The sequence below is a fragment of the Miscanthus floridulus genome, chromosome 2, assembly GCF_019320115.1.
Source record: "Miscanthus floridulus cultivar M001 chromosome 2, ASM1932011v1, whole genome shotgun sequence".
Lineage (NCBI taxonomy): Eukaryota > Viridiplantae > Streptophyta > Magnoliopsida > Poales > Poaceae > Miscanthus > Miscanthus floridulus.
In genome coordinates, this window is record NC_089581.1 from 120,665,513 (window position 1) to 120,687,035 (window position 21,523).

The 21,523-nt window shown below is 45.3% G+C and overlaps 1 protein-coding gene and 2 pseudogenes across 1 annotated transcript; all 3 read right to left on the reverse strand.

The window, feature by feature from the left end:
* Positions 1-1,402: 1,402 nt before the first annotated feature.
* LOC136536956 (uncharacterized) lies at positions 1,403-3,041 on the reverse strand (annotated as a pseudogene).
* Positions 3,042-3,051: 10 nt separating this feature from the next.
* Positions 3,052-4,223, reverse strand: LOC136536957 (uncharacterized). Its single transcript, XM_066529082.1, has 4 exons — positions 4,105-4,223; positions 3,698-4,018; positions 3,517-3,622; positions 3,052-3,444 (listed from the first exon to the last, which is right to left on the reverse strand). The coding sequence occupies exons 1-4, from the start codon at positions 4,221-4,223 to the stop codon at positions 3,052-3,054; spliced, it is 939 nt and encodes a 312-aa protein (XP_066385179.1).
* Positions 4,224-16,913: 12,690 nt separating this feature from the next.
* Positions 16,914-18,977, reverse strand: LOC136536958 (uncharacterized; annotated as a pseudogene).
* Between the last annotated feature and the right edge of the window lie 2,546 nt (positions 18,978-21,523).

Here is a 21,523-nt window from a genome sequence, read left to right on the forward strand (position 1 = left end):
AAAGGCAACATCCTTGCTTTGGTTTTTCATGCTCTTTAAAAATACTTTTGTGCCAACCTAGTTCACATAAAAAATTGTGTGAATAAATAAGAACACAATGGAAACATAGTACAAACATTAATTAGACACTCATACCTTCAATGAATTGGCAGCTGGAAAATTTTTGGTACCATGCTGATATTTCTGCAAAATTATATTACGTGGAATATTAGTTTGTAGTTACATGAATTGTTAGGAAATAGGAAATAGAAATTCTTTTTGGAAGATGTGTCTTATACATTAGCAAGTACAGCTGCACTAGCTCCTGTTGACATCTTCTTATTCTGTGGAGCAGATAAAAAGTCACAGCAAGTTAGCTAATAATTTGAAATTTGCATATAACATCAATATATTGCTAAGAGATTATTTACCTAGAAATAAGATGCTTCATGATTTGAGCAATTGGAAGATATTTCCTGGTCCACAACCTATAATATATGCTAGTTTGATTACAACACTCTGGTCATCAATTTAATAAAATTCATATAACAAAATAAATGACACTGATCACCTTGGCTGTAGTATACTTGTTTTTGTCCAATCTTATATCATTTTGGTTTGATTTGGCCTATAATAAAATCATAAATAGTAGTCAATCTCTGCAAAGTATGTGCTGCTAGAAATAAGTATATGAATTTTTTTCTCAAACAGAAATAAGTATATGAATTAACCTTATGTGCAGCAGAAACTTTATTGGCTTGTACTTTTTTTTCATGATGGGCATTAGCTTTCTTGCTCTATAGTTAGATACAACAAACAATCAGAATAGGTGACTTTCATTACTATACAATGGTAATGAAATAAAATTGAATTATTGAACCATAAGTCTAGTATAAATGAATTTGCATGTTATGTCAAGATGTACTAAAATCTTTTTTTAGAATGACAGACAAGTCAGGAGATTTGAAAGCAATATATGTAGCATTGGTATCCACAAATACAAACACAATGAATTGCTTTTCATCCATGTTAAGTTATGTGCACTAACCTTATCTTCAGTAGAATAATATTTGTAGTGTGTCCGCTCAACAGTAGTAGTTTGCTCCCTCTGTAATGGAAAAGAATAACTAAATTTTCTTTACACAAATCTAGTTGGAGAATCATGCCCATTCAATCATACTGTTATACAATTCAATTGATCAACCATGCCAAATTCTTCACTTTGAGGGTCACTATATACTCGCTATTGAGAGACAAAAGATAATACATCAGAACTAATTATTCAAAAAATAATTTTACATAAAAGATTATGTTCTGTTAATGCTCCATAGAGACATACTTTTAGTTTTGAATTTGGCACATCAGTATTAAAGCCATCTTGCAATGGAACATCTAAACATTCCTGTGACAAGAAATCAAAATTTTAGTACAGAAAATGATTACTGTAGAGGTTCTGTAAATTTAACTGTTGGATATGTCTTTGTTCCAAGATTTTTGTCTTATGTTGTAATTCTAGTATTGTAGCATCTTGATTTTGGACTTGACGGCCAAACTTTTCCATTTGAAGTCTTAGAGATACAACATCTTCACTTGATTTGTCATCCAACGAAGTCATATTTATATTCTTAAGGCGTTTTGAAGTTGACAGGTCAAAAACTTGATTTGGATTTGGAACAAGTCCCAAGCCATGCACATGACCAGGCTTCTCTTCTCCTAGTACTCTATTTAGTGCATCTCCTCTCCATGCAACCTTTCCTTGATTAGTGTCTGCTAAATCTGGTTGTTGCCCTATGAGTTTCTTCAAATCATCCTGTACATAGCCATAATATGAATCAAATAAATTTGTAAAGGTAGTAGAATAAAAAACAAAGTTGAGCATTCATAATTAAATTACCACATGTGCATTCGTGTCCTTCTCGCTTTTAGTCTTGTGTGTATGAATATACAAAACAGCCCTGTGAGGGTATTTCTTTTCAGGATCTTTTTCCTTCTGTTGAACATGAAAAATAATATCAAGGACATGATAATTATTATATCATATATATGAATGCAGCCAGAGGTGTACACACAATTAGAGTGGAAAGAATATTACCCACTCCTCTCTATTTCGAGCAAAACTCTTTGTTCCAGCAGTATCGGTTGACTTCTTCTTTGTACAGTTTATCCTATTTGCCTCACTTATATCATGTCCCAAAATAACAAAATACAAACAAAAGCATTTAAGTTATGCAGAATTTTTGGAAAATTTAGTATGCATTGAGAACCACATAAATCAAACAATATGTAGGTACCTGTGATTTTTGGGTCATCTAGTTATTGACAAGTGCAACCCACTGGTCAGTAATTACACTGGGTGGCACATTGTTGCAATTAGTTTCCATGCTCTTGTGCACATCAAAATGAATTGATTTTAGATTTGACATGTGTTGCCTCCATCTCTCTCCGAGGGTTCGCAGTATCCATTTTTTCATGCGTAAAGGGTAAAGAAATCTCATCTGCACACCAATAGCAGAAGGCATATGGTTAAAAATTATAAATTAGATATTAAAATTTAGCGAATAATATTATCGCATAACCACTAGAATTGCATACCTTTACTTGCTTAAGTACATCCTTCTTATTTTTTCTTCGTTGGTGTTTCTTTATTTCTTTCCTATTAGAAGTCTCTAGTCCTTGTAGCTCAAGCTACACAAGCACCCATTTGTAGCCACCGTGCCAAGAAATTTTGCTAGAAATCCAGCTTCTACTCCAATTGGCTGATCAAGTTCATTACATGCAACCACAATTCTATGACCTTTAGGAAGGTTCCAAATATCTTTCAGTTTGGTCCTCCCACGCTTTACTCTACCTTCAGGTTCATCTAGCCAACAGTACATTGCAAAAAATAAATATTCACTGAGAAAAATTGCAGGAAATCAGTTTATATTAATTAGAATTGTAGGTTATGAGTTACCTTGGACATTAACCTCATTGTCAATCTGGTCTCCTCCAGCACTAGTATGAACTTCAGTTGCTGCAACATTTTGTTGAGGGCTCTCTTGCCTAGTATCTTGCTCTAACATATATTCATCATTACTTTGAATTGTGCGCTTTCTTGTAGTCACCGTGTCGGCTGCACAACATCATCACTCCCTTTCCTCGAGTAACATCAACCCATTCACATTTAAACAACACCACTGAGAATCTTCCATAATACTCTAACTCAACTATATTAAGTATCCTTCCATTGTAGGTAATATCTCCAAGGATAGGGTTAGTATCCCCAGCAGAAGAATAACTTAATGTTTTTGCAGTCACAACAACTCCATTATTTTGCGTCACCTTGTCATAACATTTGGCTCTGAATCTGAAACCACGGATGCTAAAGGCTCTGTGTCTTCTTGCTACATCCAATGGACTGTGAGCCAACCATCTAATGTCATCATCAATGCTATCGCAACCATTTTTTTGTTCCAACTGCATGATCTGTATGATCACAAAATATACTTAAGTCAATTTTTCCTATTTTTTTAAGAAAAAACAAACCCTAATACCTACATGTTGTTTGAACCAGTCAGGAAACTCTTTATTTTGTATATTCTCAATTTGTCTCAAAGATAGACGACGTTGACGATTTCTTGTTTTGAGATCAGTGGCATGCTCTCTAAAATGGAAATTAACATGGATTCAGTTTTAATGGAACATATGTAATATGTTGATATGTGTCAGTAACACTTACTTCAAGTACGGAATGATAGCTTCACAATTGTATAGTACATATCTATGTGCTTGTAGTTTCTCTAGATCGGTTAAAATAAAACTGGATGGTCTTCCCAATGGTTTTCCTATAGGAGGAAACAAAGAGGAATCATGTCCATATAAGTTAGATTCAAGATGATCCTGGTTCTCATCATTCCTTGATGGTTTGTTATGCTTTGTGGAGAAACCTTCCAGGTACCTAGAACAAAACACCATACAATCATCTGCCAAAAATGAATTTGCCATTGAAGCCTCTGGATGAGCTTTATTGCGAACATATGACTTCAGTTTACATAGGTACCTGCAACATATGGAAAAGCATCAATTTAGTAGGTTATATATAACAAATGATCTAAGCAATGAACTTGTATTAGTTAGACTCAGTACCTTTCAATGAAGTACATCCATCGATAGCAAACTGGTCCACCCATCTTACATTCAGTTGCTAAATGTACGACTAAGTGAACCATAACTATAAAAAATCTAGGAGGAAATATCATCTCCATTTTTGTGGGGTGTACGACCCCGGATACCCACGGTAGACCACATGGGTTGCGCCCCTAGGGGTGGCCCAGCCCACAAGAAGAAGCCTTGCGAGGCACGACTCTGGTCGGCGCCTCCCGCAAGACATTGGGAAGATATCCTAGAGATATTACGAGTTCTGTTAGGATATATATCATCTCAAGATTCCTGTAATCAGTTATTACTTTCCGGTTATCTCTTAGATCTAACCGACTTGTAACCCTGCCTCCCGGACTATATAAGGTGGGCAGGGACCCCCTCTAAAATCACAGCATATCATACGATAGCTAATACAAACCAACAGACCATAGAAGTAGGGTATTACGTCATATTGATGGCCTGAACCTGTCTAAGTCATGTGTCTCTGTTGCCTTCTTGTTCTTGATCTCACGCTCCTCTGTCGATCAATCTACCTTCGTGGGATACCCCTCGGAGGACTGCCGACGATATTCTATCGACAGTTGGTGCACCAGGTAGGAGTGTGCGTGCTGTTTCCTTATCGAACAAGATGGCTTTTTCCACAGGCTCTTCGTCCCTTCCGCAGCCCAGACAGATCTTCATGGTCAGATCCATCTCCTGGGTCATCAACGCTGACGGAGTCGGAGAGCTCCTCGAGCCGGGGCAGATCGGTTCTGCACCGGTCACCACCACTCCTGCAACTGCAGATCCGATCTCAGAGCCTATTCCGAGGTCTCCCTCGGCGACGACTCACCGTCTGCTTCCTCGCTACCAGAGGACACCGATCAACAATGATGATCTGATCGAATCTATCGATCGGGTCGGACTAAAGCTCGCCGATTGTCTCTCCGTCGCCGAATCGGCACTCGACACTCTAGTTCAGCGCCGACCACCCTGCAATCCAGATCAATCGGATGGTGCTCGGGAAACTATAGGGGCTACGGCCCTACCCTTCAAATTCTTCAATGCCGCCGCTGCTTACCAGCATGCCCTAAGGGGCAAACTCACCGACCAGGTCGCCATCCAGCTCCCGTCGACCGTCAACACCCTACACTTAGGCCAGAGCCCCGGGGCGCACCTCCAGACCATCCTAGAAGAAACTCTGGGCTCTGAGTCTCAGGGCTCTATGGAGACCCTCACCGAAACCTTCTCCTATCAATTTCTCCTTCCACCCTTCTTGGGTGGTGCGATCTTCAATGTCAGCATCGACAGCCCTCCTCGGAACAGTGAAACCGAGGAGGAGCGCGTTGCTCGGGAGAACCAAAACATCAACCGCGCGCAGCGGCGAGAAAACGAGGCAGCCATCGCGAGGGTCGAGGCTGTCTGGAATAATCAGCATGACTCTCAAGGAAGACCGCTCCCGCTCTACCGTGACCTCAATGAAGAATTCCTCCACGTCGACGGCCATGACGTCTTCAAGACTCCAAGCGCCAATTTGGTAGTAGCCGCCAACGAGCTCGCTCGTTTCCCTTAAACGCCCAAGCTCGCCAAGATCACCGCCATGCTTAAAGCGGCTCACTGTTAGGTCAATGAGATCCGCGAGGATCAGAGACCTTCATGCTCTACGAGCATGATTCACCGATCAGCTGCGCCGAGGTCCAATCACTGCCCAAGTCAAAGCCATTTCGCTGACCAATCGCTACCTCTCCAGGGGGACCCGGGGGGCATCACGACGAACACCATCGCCAACATGACCAGGAGGTCGAGCAGGATGCTAGAGTACATCTTAGCAACCTCCAGGATGCGTAGCGGTGTATCGAGCAATGTTGTTTTGGTCGCCATGAAGACGAAGTACGTCGCCGCCAGGATTACGAAAGGGAGTACGGCAACTCAGACTCAGCCCTCGAGCCTATCCCCGACCACAATGCCACAAACTATGGTGTCAACACCCCTGAGGGGCGTCCAGCTTTCACAAGGGCACTCTGAACGCTTCGATGGCCCTGTGGTTTTAAGATCACTGAGGTCGAACCCTATGAATGAAGAATGAACCCAACTCAGTGGCTGCAGGCTTACGCCACTGCCATCCATGCCGCGGGAGGAGACACCAGCGTCATGGCAAATTATCTCCCCATCATGCTCACGCCACTCGCCATGAGCCAGTTCACTAGCCTTGCGCCGGACTCCATCGGCTCATGGGAAGAGTTGAAGAAAGTCTTCACCGACAACTATATGGCCACGTGTACACGACTCGGCACGAAGCATGATCTCAGCCACATCAACCAGAAGCCATCTGAGCTCCTCCGTAGCTACATCTAGTGTTTCTCCGAGATGAGGAACTCTATCCCCAACATCACGGAAGCTAAAGTCATCACCGCCTTTATCTGAGGACTCCACCATCGCGAGCTTCGCTCCAAATTCAACCGTAAGCCATCGACCGGTATCGGCGAAATGATAACTACCGCTAACTAGTACGCCGATGTAGAGGAAGCCGAGGTGTGCTTCAATGAGGACGCAGGCACTCAGCGACCACCTCACTGATACGACAATCGCCCCGATGACCGACGTCACAGCGACCGCCATCCCGACGATCGTAGCTATCATCGTGATAGCGGCCATGATCGAACAGGAGGACACAGGCCTAGCCAAAATCGCCGCTGCCAGTCAACCTCGCGCCAAGCGTAACTATGATGAGTAGTACCAAAAGATCCTCGACGGCCCGTGCCCTCTTCACAAGAACGCCAAACACAAGATGAAGGACTGCATTGGTCTCGCCAAGGAGTTCTAGGACAAGAGGCTCGATGACGATGCCAACGATGGAGCTAGAGGTCACCGACCGCCTGGGAACAACAACAACGCCTTTTAGGACCATGATAAGGTGGTCGCCACCATCTTCGAGGGCCTCGCCTCCACTGAGAGTCGAAGGGAACGGAAGCTTGCTGCCCAACGAGTGCTCGCCGTCGCTTCAGAAGAAACTACCGCCGACCCTAGCTATCGCCCATGGTCCGAGATTCCCATCACCTTTAGTAGGGCCGACCAGTGGGCAGACATACCATATACAAGGCATTTCCCCCTCGTCCTCGATGCAACCGTCCAGAAGGTGCTCTTCAGAAAAGTCCTTGTTGATGGTGGCAGTGCTTTGAACCTACTCTTCGCCGGAGCCCTAAGGGAGTTGGGCCTCGTGATATCAGATCTCACACCCTCGGACTCCTCCTTCTGGGGTGTGGTACCTGGAAGGGCATCCAGACCACTTAGAGAGATTACCCTACCAGTTCAGTTCGACACGGCAAGCAACTACCGTGTCGAGCATACCAACTTCTATGTCGCCGACTTCGACACCACCTACCACGCCATACTTGGTCGGCTACCTCTAGCCAAATTCATGGCCATACCACACTATGCGTATCTGGTGTTGAAGATGCCTTCGCCTATAGGAGTCCTGGCTCTATGGGCCAACCTTTCCGTTGCCTATGCCTGCGAGACAGAGAGTCTTGCTCTCACAGAAGCCACTGACCTCTCCATCCAGATGGCTAGCGTGGTCACCGAAGCCAAGACAATACCCGCCGATGACATGGAAATTCTAGAGCTAGAGCTTCCCTGCACCTCCGCCAAGTCCAAGGAAATCAAGGAGATCGGCCTCGGCCTCGGCCTCGACGATGCCTCCAAGACCGTGAAGATTGGGGCTCACCTTGACTCCAAATAGGAAGGTGCGCTCATCTCCTTCCTACGTGCCAACACCGATGTGTTTGCTTGGAAACCTGTAGACATGCCGGGGGTACCACGGGAGAAGATCGAGCACTCCTTGAATGTCTCGCCGACCGCCAAACCGATCAAGCAGAAACTCCGCCGATTCGCGCCAGACAAGAAGAAGGCTATTAGGGTAGAAATAAAACGACTCTTAGCTGCCGGGTTAATAAAAGAAGTGTATCATCCGGATTAGTTAGCAAACCCTGTTCTTGTTCGAAAAAGAATAAAGAATGGAGAATATGCGTTGATTATACTGATCTTAACAAACACTGCCCTAAAGACCCCTTTGGATTGCCTTAGATAGACGAGGTTGTAGACTCTACCGCCGGCTGCAAACTACTCTCTTTCCTTGACTGTTACTCTGGCTATCATCAGATCTCCCTAAAGGAAGAAGACTAGATAAAGATGTTGTTCATTACACCTTTCGGTGCATACTGCTACAAAACTATGCCCTTCGGACTTAAGAACACCGGGGCTACCTATTAAAGGGCCATTTAGATGTGCCTCGACCAGCAGATCGGCCGCAACATCGAAGCCTACATCGATGACGTGGTCATCAAAACCAAGATAGCCGACAACCTTATCGCCGACCTCGAAGAAACCTTCGCCAACCTAAACAAGTACCGATGGAAGCTGAATCCTTCAAAGTGCATCTTTGGAGTTCCATCCGATATACTGTTGGGCTACAAAATTAGTGCTCGAGGTATCGAGCCTAATCCTGATAAGGTCTCCGCCATCACCAATATGAAACGGCCAACATGTGTCAAGGATATACAAAAGCTTACAGGTTGCATGGCTGCTTTAAGCTGCTTCATATCATGCCTTGGCGAAAAAGGGTTGCCTTTCTTCAAGCTCCTCAAGGCCTCCGAGCACTTTTCCTGGTCGGAGGAGGCAGACTCAGCTTTCGAGCAGCTCAAGTTGTTTTTGACAAAGCCGCCGATCATGATAGCGCCAAGGCTAGACGAGACTTTGCTCATATACATCGCTGCCACTTCTCGTGTCGTGAGCATAGCTATCGTCGTCGAACGCGAGGAAGCCAGGCACGCTTACAAGGTGCAACGTCCGGTCTACTTTATCAGTGAAGTACTTAATGAGCCAAAAACTCGTTATCCTCAGGTACAAAAGCTGTTATACGCAATTTTGATTACGTCGCGCAAGCTCCAACATTACTTCGAATACTACAAGATCGCCGTGGTCACTAAGTTCCCCTTGGGGGACATTCTTCGCAATACAGAAGCCAATGGCCGCATCATTAAATGGGCTATTGAGCTCAGCACCTATTCCATTGAATTCAGAAGCAGACCTACCATTAAGTCACAGGCGCTCGCTGACTTTGTCGCTGAATGGATCAAGATCCAAGAGCCCATTGCCGCTGCTTGCCCCGAACACTGGGTAATGTACTTCGACGGCGCCCTTAATATCAACGGTGCCAGTGCGGGCATTCTGTTCATTACGCCGACTAAGGATAAGCTACGTTATGTTCTTTGGATACACTTCCCGGCCTCCAACAACGCCGCGGAATACAAAGCATGTCTCCATGGTCTTCGTATAGCCATCGCGCTTGGCGTCAAATGCCTCATGGTGTACGGGGACTCCGCACTGGTTATCAACCAGCTCAACAAAGACTGGTCCTATTCCAGCGAGAAGATGGACGCTTACTACGCTAAAATTAGGAAGCTTGAAGGAAAATTCTATGGCATCGAGTATCACCACGTGGTACGTGACCAAAATCAACTTGCCGACCAATTATCCAAGCTCGATTCTTCTCACGCCGCGATTCCGCCGAGGGTTTTCATTCAAGATCTCCTAGCGCCATCCATCAAAGAAGATAAGGAAGTTGAAGAAGTTCCCCCTGCCGAGCAGTTGGTACTTGCGGTACCTTCACCAGTCGCCGATTGGAGGGATCAATTCATCAAGTACCTCACCAGCGCCGAGGTACCCGCGGACAAGACTGAAACTGAGTGCCTAGTTCGTCGAAGCAAGCTTTACGTGTTGGTGGACGGCAGCTTGATGAGGAAAAGTGCCAAGGAAGGGATACTGTAGAAGTGCATCACCCAAGAGGAGGGAGTGAAGTTGCTTCTTGAAATTCACTCTGGTTCCTGCGGCAACCATGCGGCCTCGAGAACATTGGTCAGCAAGGCCTTTCAAGCTAGTTTTTATTGGCCCACAGCCATCACTGACGCAAAAGATCTCGTCCGACATTGTGAAGGATGCCAATTCTTCGCTAAGCAAATACACGTGCCGACGCAAGAGCTGCAAACCATCCCAGCTTTCTAGCCCTTTGCATGCTAGGGACTGGACATGATCAGGTCTTTTAAGCCAGCACCAGGTGGTTTTTGATACGTATATGTCGCCATTGACAAGTTCTCCAAGTGGATTGAATATAAACCGCTCGCCTCGGCTACTGCAAAGAAGGCAGTTGAGCTCTTTGAAGATATCATCCACAGATTTGGTCTACCAAACAGCATCATCACCGATCTCAGAACTACATTTACTGGACATCATTTCTAGGATTTCTATGAAGACCATTGCATCTTCATCAAATATGTTTCCGTTGCCCATCCAAGAGCCAACGGTCAGGTCGAATGGGCGAACGGCATGATCCTTGATGCCCTAAAAAAGCGAGTGTATCAAAAAGAAGACCAGCACCGGGGCAGATGGCTCAAGGAGCTTCTAGCTGTAGTCTAGGGACTGCGTACTCAAGCTAGTCACAGCACTGGCGTAACTCCATACTTTCTGGTCTATGGCTTAGAAGCCATACTACCAGCGGACGTTACTTTCCGAGCACCTAGAGTGGAAAACTATGACAAAGAGCAGGCCGAGGCTATTCGGTCTGAGGACATCGACAGAGTCGAAGAAGAGCGCCTAATCACCTGTGTTCGTACAACTAAATATCTGGAAGGCTTGCGAAGGTACTACAACCGAAACGTCAAAGGTCGTTCATTCTCTGTCGGTGACCTCGTTCTCCATAGGAAACAAAGGACTGAAGGTTTGCACAAGCTCTCTTCCCCTTGGGAAGGGCCTTACGTCGTCAAGGAGGTTACTCGACCAGGTTCTTATCGCCTAAGTGACTTAGAAAGAGTCGATATTCCCAACTCGTGGCACATTAAACACCTTATACGTTTCTATCCTTGAAACACTATAGATATATACTCTACAAATTTATATTCAGTAATGTTTTTTGGTCTCCATAACTTGTCTCCATTTTGTCTCTATTGTGGATTAACAACCACTTGTGGTCGCCGAGCTATATGCTACTTCATAACGAACTCCAATACATAATCGCCGTAACTACGCCGAACTCGTTTTCTCCAAAACGCCGAACTCGTTTTCTCCAAAACGCCGAACACGGTTTCTCCAAATCGCCGAACTAGTTTTCTCCAAAACACCGAACACGATTTCTCCAAAATGCCGACCGCGATTTCTCCAAAATGCCGACCACGATTTCTCCAAAACGCCGAACGCGTTTTCTCCAAATCGCCGAACTAGTTTTCTCCAAAACACCGAACATGATTTCTCCAAATCACCAAACACAATTTCTCCAAATCGCCAAACTCGATGTCTCCAAATCACAGAGCATGTTTTCCATATAGCGAAAACATTTTTTGATCGGAGAGCAACATTTTTTCTTTTCTGTTCTCTTCGGAGACGACCCAGTCTCCGACTTCTCCCTACATGTGCTACGGGCTCCGCGCTCTGTGTTATGGGTGGTCGGCTATGGTCCTTTGGTCACACCTATTTTTCCTACATGTCTACGGGCTCCGCGCTCGGCGTTATGGATTATGGGTCAGCCAAGGCCGAGAGTTCAACATAGAATACATTGCTCGGACACCGCTTGTGTTGCCTTTATCTCCAAGTTCGTATAACAGCTGTCGACCAAAACATGTTCAGCGCTGTTTTTTATGGAAAAGACTCAGCCACCAATTTTTCCCTACACATGCCACGGGCTCTGCGCTCTACGTCATGGGTGGTCGGCTGCGGTTCCTGGGTCATGTCTATTACTCCTACACGTGCACGGGCTCCGCGCTCGACGTTATGGACTATGGGCTGGCCAAGGCCATAGGGACCAGTAGCAGACCAACTGGTCAGACGTTAGTTGAACTACGCATAACCACGTCAGGTTTGAAACTTCGAAGATTATTTTGCCGAACTATAAGCAAACTGCATATATTACATATACAAGCACCTTATGACAAATATTTGATAAGTACTTGTTTCTTGCGCTATCGTGTTTTCTAATACACAGTCAAGGTTTTATAGATGGTCTTCTATAATCAGATTAATGAGCTCCACCATCACCATCCGTCTCGCCAAACAGATCTATGTTGCCAGCCAGCATTTTTGCTGCATCCTCCACTTCATCCTCCAGCTGCTGGGTCTCCGCGTCGCTCAGTCCTTCTGCGAACCCACCCTCTATGGACTGAAGGACGGTGGTCGGATAATGGGACCAAACAACTACAAGGACATGGGTAGCGACGGTAGTAATGGCATCGCGGTTGAAGGTTTTGAAGTTTTCCCATGCTGCCTTGCACCTCTGGATGACGGTGTTAGGGTGTTACCGCCGGCCGTCGTGCTGAGTGGCCATTTTCGGGTCGATGCAGTCAAGCACTGGCTTAATTGCAGCGACTACAGCATCGAAGTTCTCCTTCTAGACCTTGGCCTCCTGCACCAGCACATCGAATTGTGCTTTGGCTTTATGATGATAACCTGCGAGAGTTACAATGATCCGTTATACGAGGAGCTACTACAACAATGATACCAACTAGAAGGAATTCACCTTTTAGCTCCTCAACAAGTTTGGTCGCCCGCTTTGCTTCCTTTGCTTTTTCCTAGCGAAGTTGATCGATGGTCTGGCGCATCTAGCCGAGCTCAGCATCTTGCTCTACAAGCACAGTAGTTGTTAATGGAAATGAGGCTGTTCAGCAATACTAAAGTACATTCGTTGATGTACTGTACCTGCTTTCTGTTTGGATACACTGTTGAGCTATTCGCTTTTCCTCTCCAGCTGCTCAGAAGCACATTTTAGTTGGTCGGAGATAGCGGCCAGCTGCTCGGACTAGCTCTGCACTTGCTCGGATGCGGCCGCCAGCTTTTCGGTAAGGACCCTCTTTTGGTATTCTAGGTCCCACGTGTTGGACTCCGCAAGGTCTCGTTCGTGTTGGGCTCACTGGATATTCTTCTCCGAGAGGTTTCTGGCCTCTTTGAGTTTTTCGTTCTCCACTACAAGGGGCTCCATTCGCTTTATTAGATGGCGGCGCTGCTCGGCAACTCGAGATATTTCCTGCAACAAATATGATGACATTACTGTTAACCAATGCCAACAAATGACTAGGACTTTTCTAGAAAAAGTATTCACCTTGATCTGTTTCATCACACAAGTAAGGGAAGTCTCCAGTCTCCTGAACTCCTTGGTGGTGTCCTCCTCTTCAACAATAACTATTTCTTCACCGCGCTTTCGGAGGATCCGAACTGCTTGAGGTCGAGGTTCGTCACGCACGATCTCCTCCACCTCGTCCTCTTCCATCGTAGCCAGAGAGACCACCTTGGGGCTTGGTGGTCGGATAGCAGTTCCGACCATGCCCTCCAGAGAATCAGGGACTGCCGTCTGTTCATTTGACTCCGAAAGTTTTCCGCCCCCGATTCGACCATCACGGAAGGAACTGTCGTCGATTCACTCACCATTGTATGCAGTCGCTCACCGCTAGGAAGATCACCAGGGGCAGCAATTGGCTCCCCAGCGTGCTCCCGAGCACTTGGGGACTCCAGGATGTGGTCCGCTATCGTCTCCACCGCTCGAGGACAAGTTTCTTGTCGCCGATCAGTCTGAGCGGGTGGGGCTGGATCTGTTGCTCGCCTTGCACTGTGTCAAATCAGTTATTCAGTAACAACATAAGTAAAGAAAATACAGCAAAGTAACTGCAGCACAAGAGTACTTACGGTTTGGTCTGATGGTTCAATTTCTTAAACCAGTGGTGCCGGCCAGAGCCTCCAGGCGCAGCTTTGGGGTTAACTCCAGTGCTCGGCGGTGGGATTCTCGGCTCTTCCTCGGATGGCCTTGGTTCAGTCTGCTGCTCTAGGGCTGCTGTCATTTGTTGCCCCAGGATCTCCGTTACCCGCTCCATGGGGATTTCTGACGTCTGCTGCGCAGCAATTCCCTCCGCTCGATGCTCAGGGACTCTCCTTGTCGTAGCCTCAAGGACTTCTTCGCCTACACTGGTTTGTTGCTCCATGCGTGGGTAGAGTGAAGGCCCTTTTGTGCTCGAGGGAGGGTTCATGAGAATTTCGTCATCGTCAGACCAATCGAACACCGCGGTTCTTCGTGTTCGATTGGTCTGGTCATCATCCAGAGAGATCCCGCCTGGTTTGCGGGGAGCAGTCGCTGCTGTTTTCCTTTTCTTCTGTGTCGGCTCATCTTCTACCGGCCTCTTTCCCTTATTTTTTGCAGGCACTGGGGGAGGACTCTCCGTCCGACCAGTGTCCATTCCTCCGGATTCTGAGGAGACATCGATGGAGCTCTCCTCAATTTGAACAGGTCGACATGCATCCACTGACGGCGGCCAATCGTTTCTCGGTATGCCTGAGAAATACACTGCCCTGTCCTATGAATGGATCTTCACATGAGTAGGATCAGTTTATTGCTCGGCAGTATAAATAAAATTCTCGGAAACATAAAGTGAAGACATTTACCTGAGGGGGCAGATTCTTGCAATTGAAGGGCTTCATGTACCCTGACAGCCTGAAGGAGGATAGCGGAGCAAATAGCTCGACAGTTCACTCTTCGACGTCGCTCCTGGAAAGTATTTCGGGCCTCTCTCGAGTCCCGTCGGTCTCCCCTTTGAATTTAAAACCTGGGTGCGCCCTCTCTTTACAGGGTTGTATGCGACGCAATATGAAACTCGTCGCTACCAATCCGCCATTGGTCTTCACACCCTTTATCAAGCCGAGGAGCTCATTCACTTGATCCATGTTGTCCTTGCTCGGCAGCTCCGACCAACTCCTTTGGCTTTCTGGGATGTGGTCGGCGTTACAATGCACCGCTGGGTGGCTTTGTCTCATGTAGAACCATCTGGTGGTCCACCCCTTCAGCGAAGTGTTCAGCGGTATGGTAAGATATTCACTCGCCATCCCATCCCGAAGCTAGAGATACACCCTGCCGACCACCTTTGAACCAGCACCACCTCTCTTCTTCAGCCAGAATAGGTGATGGAAGAGATTGAAGTGGGGTAGGATGCCAAGGTATGCCTCACAAAAGTGGATGAAGATAGAGATGTGTAGAATGGTGTTGGGGTGAAGGTTGCACAGAGTAACCCCCCAGAGCTCCAACAGATCCCTCAAAAATGGGTGCACAGGAAATCCTATCCCACGCCAGAAATAGTCTTCGAATACTACCGCTTCATCAGTATGAGGCGTGGGAAAGGACTCACCGAGAGCTAGCCACCATCCGGCGGTCACACGGTTGGGGAGAACACCGGTTTCCACCAATTGGTTCAGCTCATCTTCTCGTATTCGTGACGACACCCACTCCTCGTTGTGTTGGGCCATAGCATCCACCTTCTTGGGACTCATCTTCTTCGGTTTCACAGCTCCTCTCTTCGGCGCCATCTCTCAGATCTAGTTAGGGTTCGGCAGCGGAGGCACTGTGGTTGCAGATTTGGCGGCGCGAGAAGTGAGGAGGAAGATGAAGTGGAAAAGGTGGGAATGGGGACTGTGGTGGCACTATTATATAGGATCCTCCCCACCATTCTGCATTCAAGGGTTTTTTGGGAACCGTTCCCGTGATCTACGCCGCTGCGATTTCTTCGATGCGGCAAATGGGCCATTACCTGGGCTTCCACGCAAATCGCAGCCCATGGTGCTCATTTATCGTTGCCTTCAGTTGCTCCACGCTGAAATATCGCCGACATCTCCGCCATTTATTGAGGCTAAGTAACTAACGCTGTCCAGCCGTTACTCCAGTTTTTCCTCCACGATTGGATTTCTCTAATAACTCCGCCTGTAGCTCGGGGACAGGTGGTCTTTTCCATTGGTTTTTGGTTGTTTCTCTGTTTCTAACCCTAGCACCACATGACTACATCATCTGCTGTCAGGCTCAGGGACTAAGTGGGCACACTTCACCTCACGGTGAGTGTGTGGGATTTTTTCTCGAAGACTATACGCCTATAGAGGAAGATTGACTCCAACAAGTTTGTTCGGATTCTAAGTGGGCACACTTGGTCCACTACGGATAAATTTTCGATTCTAAACTTGAGCTCCTTACACCCTTATGGCAAGCCGTACTTTGGTCACTCTGCTCGGCGATGATTCACGGTGCTCGGCAACATGTCGCCCTGCTCGGCGATAGATTGTGCTGCTCAGCAACGGTTCACGTTGCTCGACGATAGCTCACGTAGCTCAGCAGTTCAGCATGGTGGTGAGACCATAAGCTTGACTGCTCGGCGTTGTTCACACCTGCTCGAACAAGCTTAAGACGACGTTGCACAACGGGTACAAGGTGCTCGGGGACTAGCTGTGGGGTGTATGACCCCGGATACCCATGTCAGACCACATGGGCTGTGCCCCTAGGGGTGGCCCAGCCCACAAGAAGAAGCCTTGCGAGGCACGACTCTGGTCGGCGCCTCCCGCAAGACATTGGGAAGATATCCTGAAGATATTACGAGTTCTGTTAGGATTGTATGATCCCAAGATTCCTGTAATCAGTTATTACTTTTCGGTTATCTCTTAGATCTAACTGACTTGTAACCCTACCTCCCGGACTATATAAGGTGGGCAGGGACCCCCTCTAAAATCATGGCATATCATACGATAGCTAATACAAACCAACAGACCACAGGAGTAGGGTATTACGTCATATTGACGGCCTGAACCTGTCTAACTCGTGTGTCTCTGTTGCCTTCTTGTTCTTGATCTCATGCTCATCTACTGATCAATCTACCTTCGTGGCATACCCCTTGGAGGACTGCCGACGATATTCTATCGACAATTTTGCATAGTGTAACTTTAATTGATTGTTCCAAACAGTCAAGGTCATCAACTCAAAGCACTTTTGAACGTATTCCTTGAAAATAAGCAGACAACTCAAACATTACTGCTGTGATATCATCTGGAATAATGCCCCTTAGAGCAATAGGGATGAGCTGTTGAAGTAGAACATGGTAGACATGTGTTTTGTGACCAATAAGTTTTCCTTCAACACAATTTACAAATTTTGATATGTTTCTAGAGTAACCATCGGGAACTTTTATGTCTCGAAGCACTTTACAAAATGTTTGTCTCTCACTTTTAGACATAGCAAACCTTGTAGGTAGCAAGTAGAACTTGCCTGAAGGTTTTTCTTGTGGGTGGAGGTCCTCCCTAATGTTCATCTCTTTGAGGTCTTGACGAGCTTTTAAATTATCTTTTGACTTTCCATCTAAACCAGATAGTGTACCATAACAATTTTTAAACACATTCTCCTCTATATGCATCACATCAAGATTGTATCGAAGAATATTTTCATCCCAGTAAGGCAATGTGAAAAGACTACTTAATGCCTTATAAGTTTTTGACTCATTGAAATCACCTAATGCAGTGATTTCATCCAAAATTGGACAGTCATAATAAGTTTGAGGCTTTGTTCCAAGCTCCACTGTTCCATCAAATGAATTCCCATCCAAATGAAAAGGATGGTCAAGAGGAAGAAATCAACGATGACCCATAAAACAAGCTTTGTGACCATGCTTCAGACGTTTGGTCCATGCATTTTCACCACAAGGTGGACATGCAAAATTTCCATGAACCATATGACAAGCAAGCATTCCCAAGCCTGGTAGGTCACTAATGGTCATTAGCACTGCTGCTCTCAAATCAAAAGTTTCATTTCTTGATGCATCATATGTTGGCATACCATTTTGAAAAAAATCTTTTAGGTCCTCCAAAAGTGGTTTAAGGAACACATGAATTTTGTCCCCAGGACTAGTAGAACCAGGAATTATTAAAGACAACATTAGATAATGCTCTTTCATGCAAAACCATGGAGGTAAGTTATATATTACCAAAACAACTGGCCAACAACTATATCTAGAACTCAACATCCCATATAGATTAAACCCATTGGTAGCTAAGCCAAATCGAATATTCCGTGGATCTGACTTAATTTGTGGAAACTTTTCATCAAAGTTCGTCCATGCTCGGGAGTCAGTTGAAAGTCATAGTGCACCATCCTTGATGCGCTCTTCATCATGCCATCTTAGGAGAGGTGTTGTTTCTTTCCACATAAACAGTCTTGTTAGCCGGTCTTTAATAGGAAAGTATCTTAATACTTTATAAGGCATTGCTTTCCTTCTTTGCTTCTTTGTTAGTTTGGTTTCAGGTTCCATACCTTTCCACCTAGAAGCCTTGCACTTTGAGAAAAAAATCATCATTTTCCTTGTCTTTCCAAAATAGTTCACAATCATTTGCGCACGCATGAATGCTTTCATAGCCCAAGCCAAATTTGGAAATAATTTTCTTAGCCACAAAATTTTTTGGGCAGTTCCTTTCCATTTGGAATAGCCTTCTGCAAAATACCAAGTAGATCACCTAATGATTTATCTGACCATTTGTTCATGGATTTTACATTGAACAAAAGAACAAGTAAAGTTAGCAGCGTTAATTCACATCCTGTCCATAAAGGCTTTTTTTGAATCTTCAACCAATTTATAGAACTCTTCTGCTTCTAAATTTGGCCAGCTGACAGGTGGATTCGGAAGATTTGCGGTATCTGTCATAGGTATGTCATCATACATGTGATAAAATGCATCATGAAGCAGCTGACTCATGTTATCATGCCTTTCTTCATTCTGAGATTATGGTTGTTCATCAACGGTGTGCTGTACTGAAGGGTCACTATGAAAATCCCAATCTTCATAATTCTCAAGTATCCCATTGCAGACCAAATGTTCATATATTTCATCCCTGGATAGGAGACTAGTATGCATGCATGTATGACATGGACAATAAATCTTGGTATCTTCGGGCTTATCTTCAAATGCAAATTTAACAAATCCTTCTACACCAGCTATGTACCGAGTAGAATCTTTAGGATAGCCCAAAAGAAGCTTGATGATTTTTAAATCCATTGTGAAATCATAAAAAGCTATTGTTGTATAAATAAATAGAGGCCGTAAGTTCAATGCTAAGAATCACATATAGCAACTTGAGCATTACAAACACTGTGGTCATATGCTGTGACTGAATTTTAACAGTAATGCTTCAATAAAGAGCTAGCGGAACACAATAGTCAAGTCAGTGAGGGCAAGCATGACCCTTGATTTCGATTTAATTAATTGAATGGAGTACTCCCAGCTCATGATTCGGGGTCAAATTGCACGATATCAACGACAAAGAGGGTGTGGTTTGCAGGTTGATTGACTTAAGCAATTGGAGACTTGAAGACATACGCACCGGCCTGTTGCTCAGCGCTCACAGTCGCTATCTCGCCGGTGCCCACGTCTGCCACTACTGCCGTTGTGGTGTCGCACAACTTGCACGGAGCCACGAAGAATACGGAGAGGATGGGGCGACGCGACACCGATAGGATCACAGGGGTGGACGGGGTACCACACCACGGCACCATGCAGAGCGGCAGAGGCCGTTGTGTTAGGCTGGGGGCGACGGGTAGGGTACCACACCAAGGCACCATGCAGAGCGGCGGCAGCCATTGTGGTTAGGCTGTAGACCCTAGGGAAACCACGAAGAGGGTTTTGTCCTGCTCACATCTGTTCTTAAATAAAAGAATTAGTGAATCCAAGTTGGACAAAATAGAGTTAAGCTTAGTTGGCCAGCGTGAATCGGAGGCATGTAAGAGGTCAGCTGTTCGATTCTCGTTGAAATCAGGTTTTGATTTTGTTGTTGTACGCCAGTACCTGGTGATATAAATTTAAAAAAAAAACTAAAAACATGGAACTTGTTACGTCGGTAGCTGGTGACGCCGGTAGCTGGTGGAGGGAAATAGAAAATAAAAGAATAACAGTAGATGGTGGGGGAACTAATAAAAAGTAATAGAGCACACGGTGAGCGGAGGGGCAGAAGATGCTACCGCTGGAACACTTAAGATATGGATAACATGTTCCTAACATTTCACATGCATTGCTGCAGTGTTGCCGGCAACACATAAATTAAACGTTGGTGGGTATCCGTTGTTAAATGGGGGTTTGTCTAGTAGTGATAGCTCATCTATGAAAGTCGTCTCCACATATGGAGTGAACTGTACCTCTTTAGAATCTACTCTGATGGTCTGCTTAGAAGATGTGTATCGATGAAAGATGGCATTAAGATCATCGAATGATGCCACTCATCACCATATGGAGGACATTATGATTCATTCCTCACTCATTCAAAGATCTAGCAAAGTGGATTCTTTTGGCCAACCATGTATGAAGACATGAAGGACTTTATTCGAAGGTGTAGAGCGTGTCAGAGGCATGGGAATATCAATTCAAGAGATGCCAAGCCACTTACCAACAACCTCTAGATCGAGCTCTTCAATGTCTAGAGAATCGACTACATGGGACCGTTTCCAAAGTCAAAGAACTGTGAATACATCTTGGTGATAGTTGACTATGTCTCCAAGTGGGTTGAAACCATGCCATACAGAGCTGCTGATGCTAAGAACTCCAAAAAATGTTTGAAGAGATAATATTTCCATAATTCAGAGTTTCGAGAATGGTGATTAGTGATGGAGGTACTCACTTCACTGACAAGTTCACAACTACTTGTCAAAACATGGGATCTATCACAATGTCGCTACTCTACCATCCTCAGACAAGTGGCCAAGCAGAAACATCAAATAAACAAATCAAGAACATTCTGCAAAAGACGGTCAACGAGATGGGGACTACATGGAAGGATAGACTACTCGATGCACTATGGGCTTACAGAATGGCCTATAAAATGCCACTTGGAATGTCACCAAACCAACTCATCTACGGGAAGACTTGTCATCTGCCTGTTGAGCTAGAATTCAAAGCTTACTAGGCCATCAAGCGATGGAACATGGACTTTGAAGCCGCATGAACCAAGAGGAAGATGCAACTCTCTAAGCTTGATGAATGGCGTGAAAAAGCATATCATAACGCCAAGATATACAAGGAGAGAACCAAAAGATGGCATGATAAGAGGATCAAGAAGAAGGAGTTCGCCCTAGGAGATAAGGTATTACTTTTTAATTCTAGGGTGAAATTATTTGGGCATGGAAAACTTCGAAGCAAATGGGAAGGACCATTCAAGGTTATAAGCACCTTGTCACATGGAGCGGTAACACTTCAAAATGATGAAGGTACGTTATTCAAGGTAAATGACCACCGTCTCAAGATCTTTCTAGAACCTAAAAAACCACCTGAGGATTTGGATGAGGTAGATTTTCTAATTTTACCATAGATTTACACCTCTGCCATCCTCTTTACGTTTCGTAACGGATAAATATACTTTTCGGGATTAGATAGGGATTAGAAACCACCGCGAGAAAAACAAGTGCAAGAATATGAAGTGTGGGACCGGCTGGCCCCACCTACAGGCCGGCCGGCCCACCTGTCAGTCCCTTCGCGCCTAGTCAATTCTCTCGTGTCTTCTAAATCCTTCCTCTCCATAATCCCATAGTTTTTCGACGCATTCATTTTTCTTTCAT

Coding starts and splice junctions, on each gene's coding strand:
- LOC136536957 (XM_066529082.1), bottom strand. CDS start 4,223: ATGGAGATGATATTTCCTCCTAGATTTTTTATAGTTATGGTTCACTTA. Junction 4,019..4,104: donor TGGATGTACTTCATTGAAAG/GTACTGAGTCTA, acceptor CATATGTTGCAG/GTACCTATGTAAACTGAAGT. Junction 3,623..3,697: donor GCTATCATTCCGTACTTGAA/GTAAGTGTTACT, acceptor TTTCCATTTTAG/AGAGCATGCCACTGATCTCA.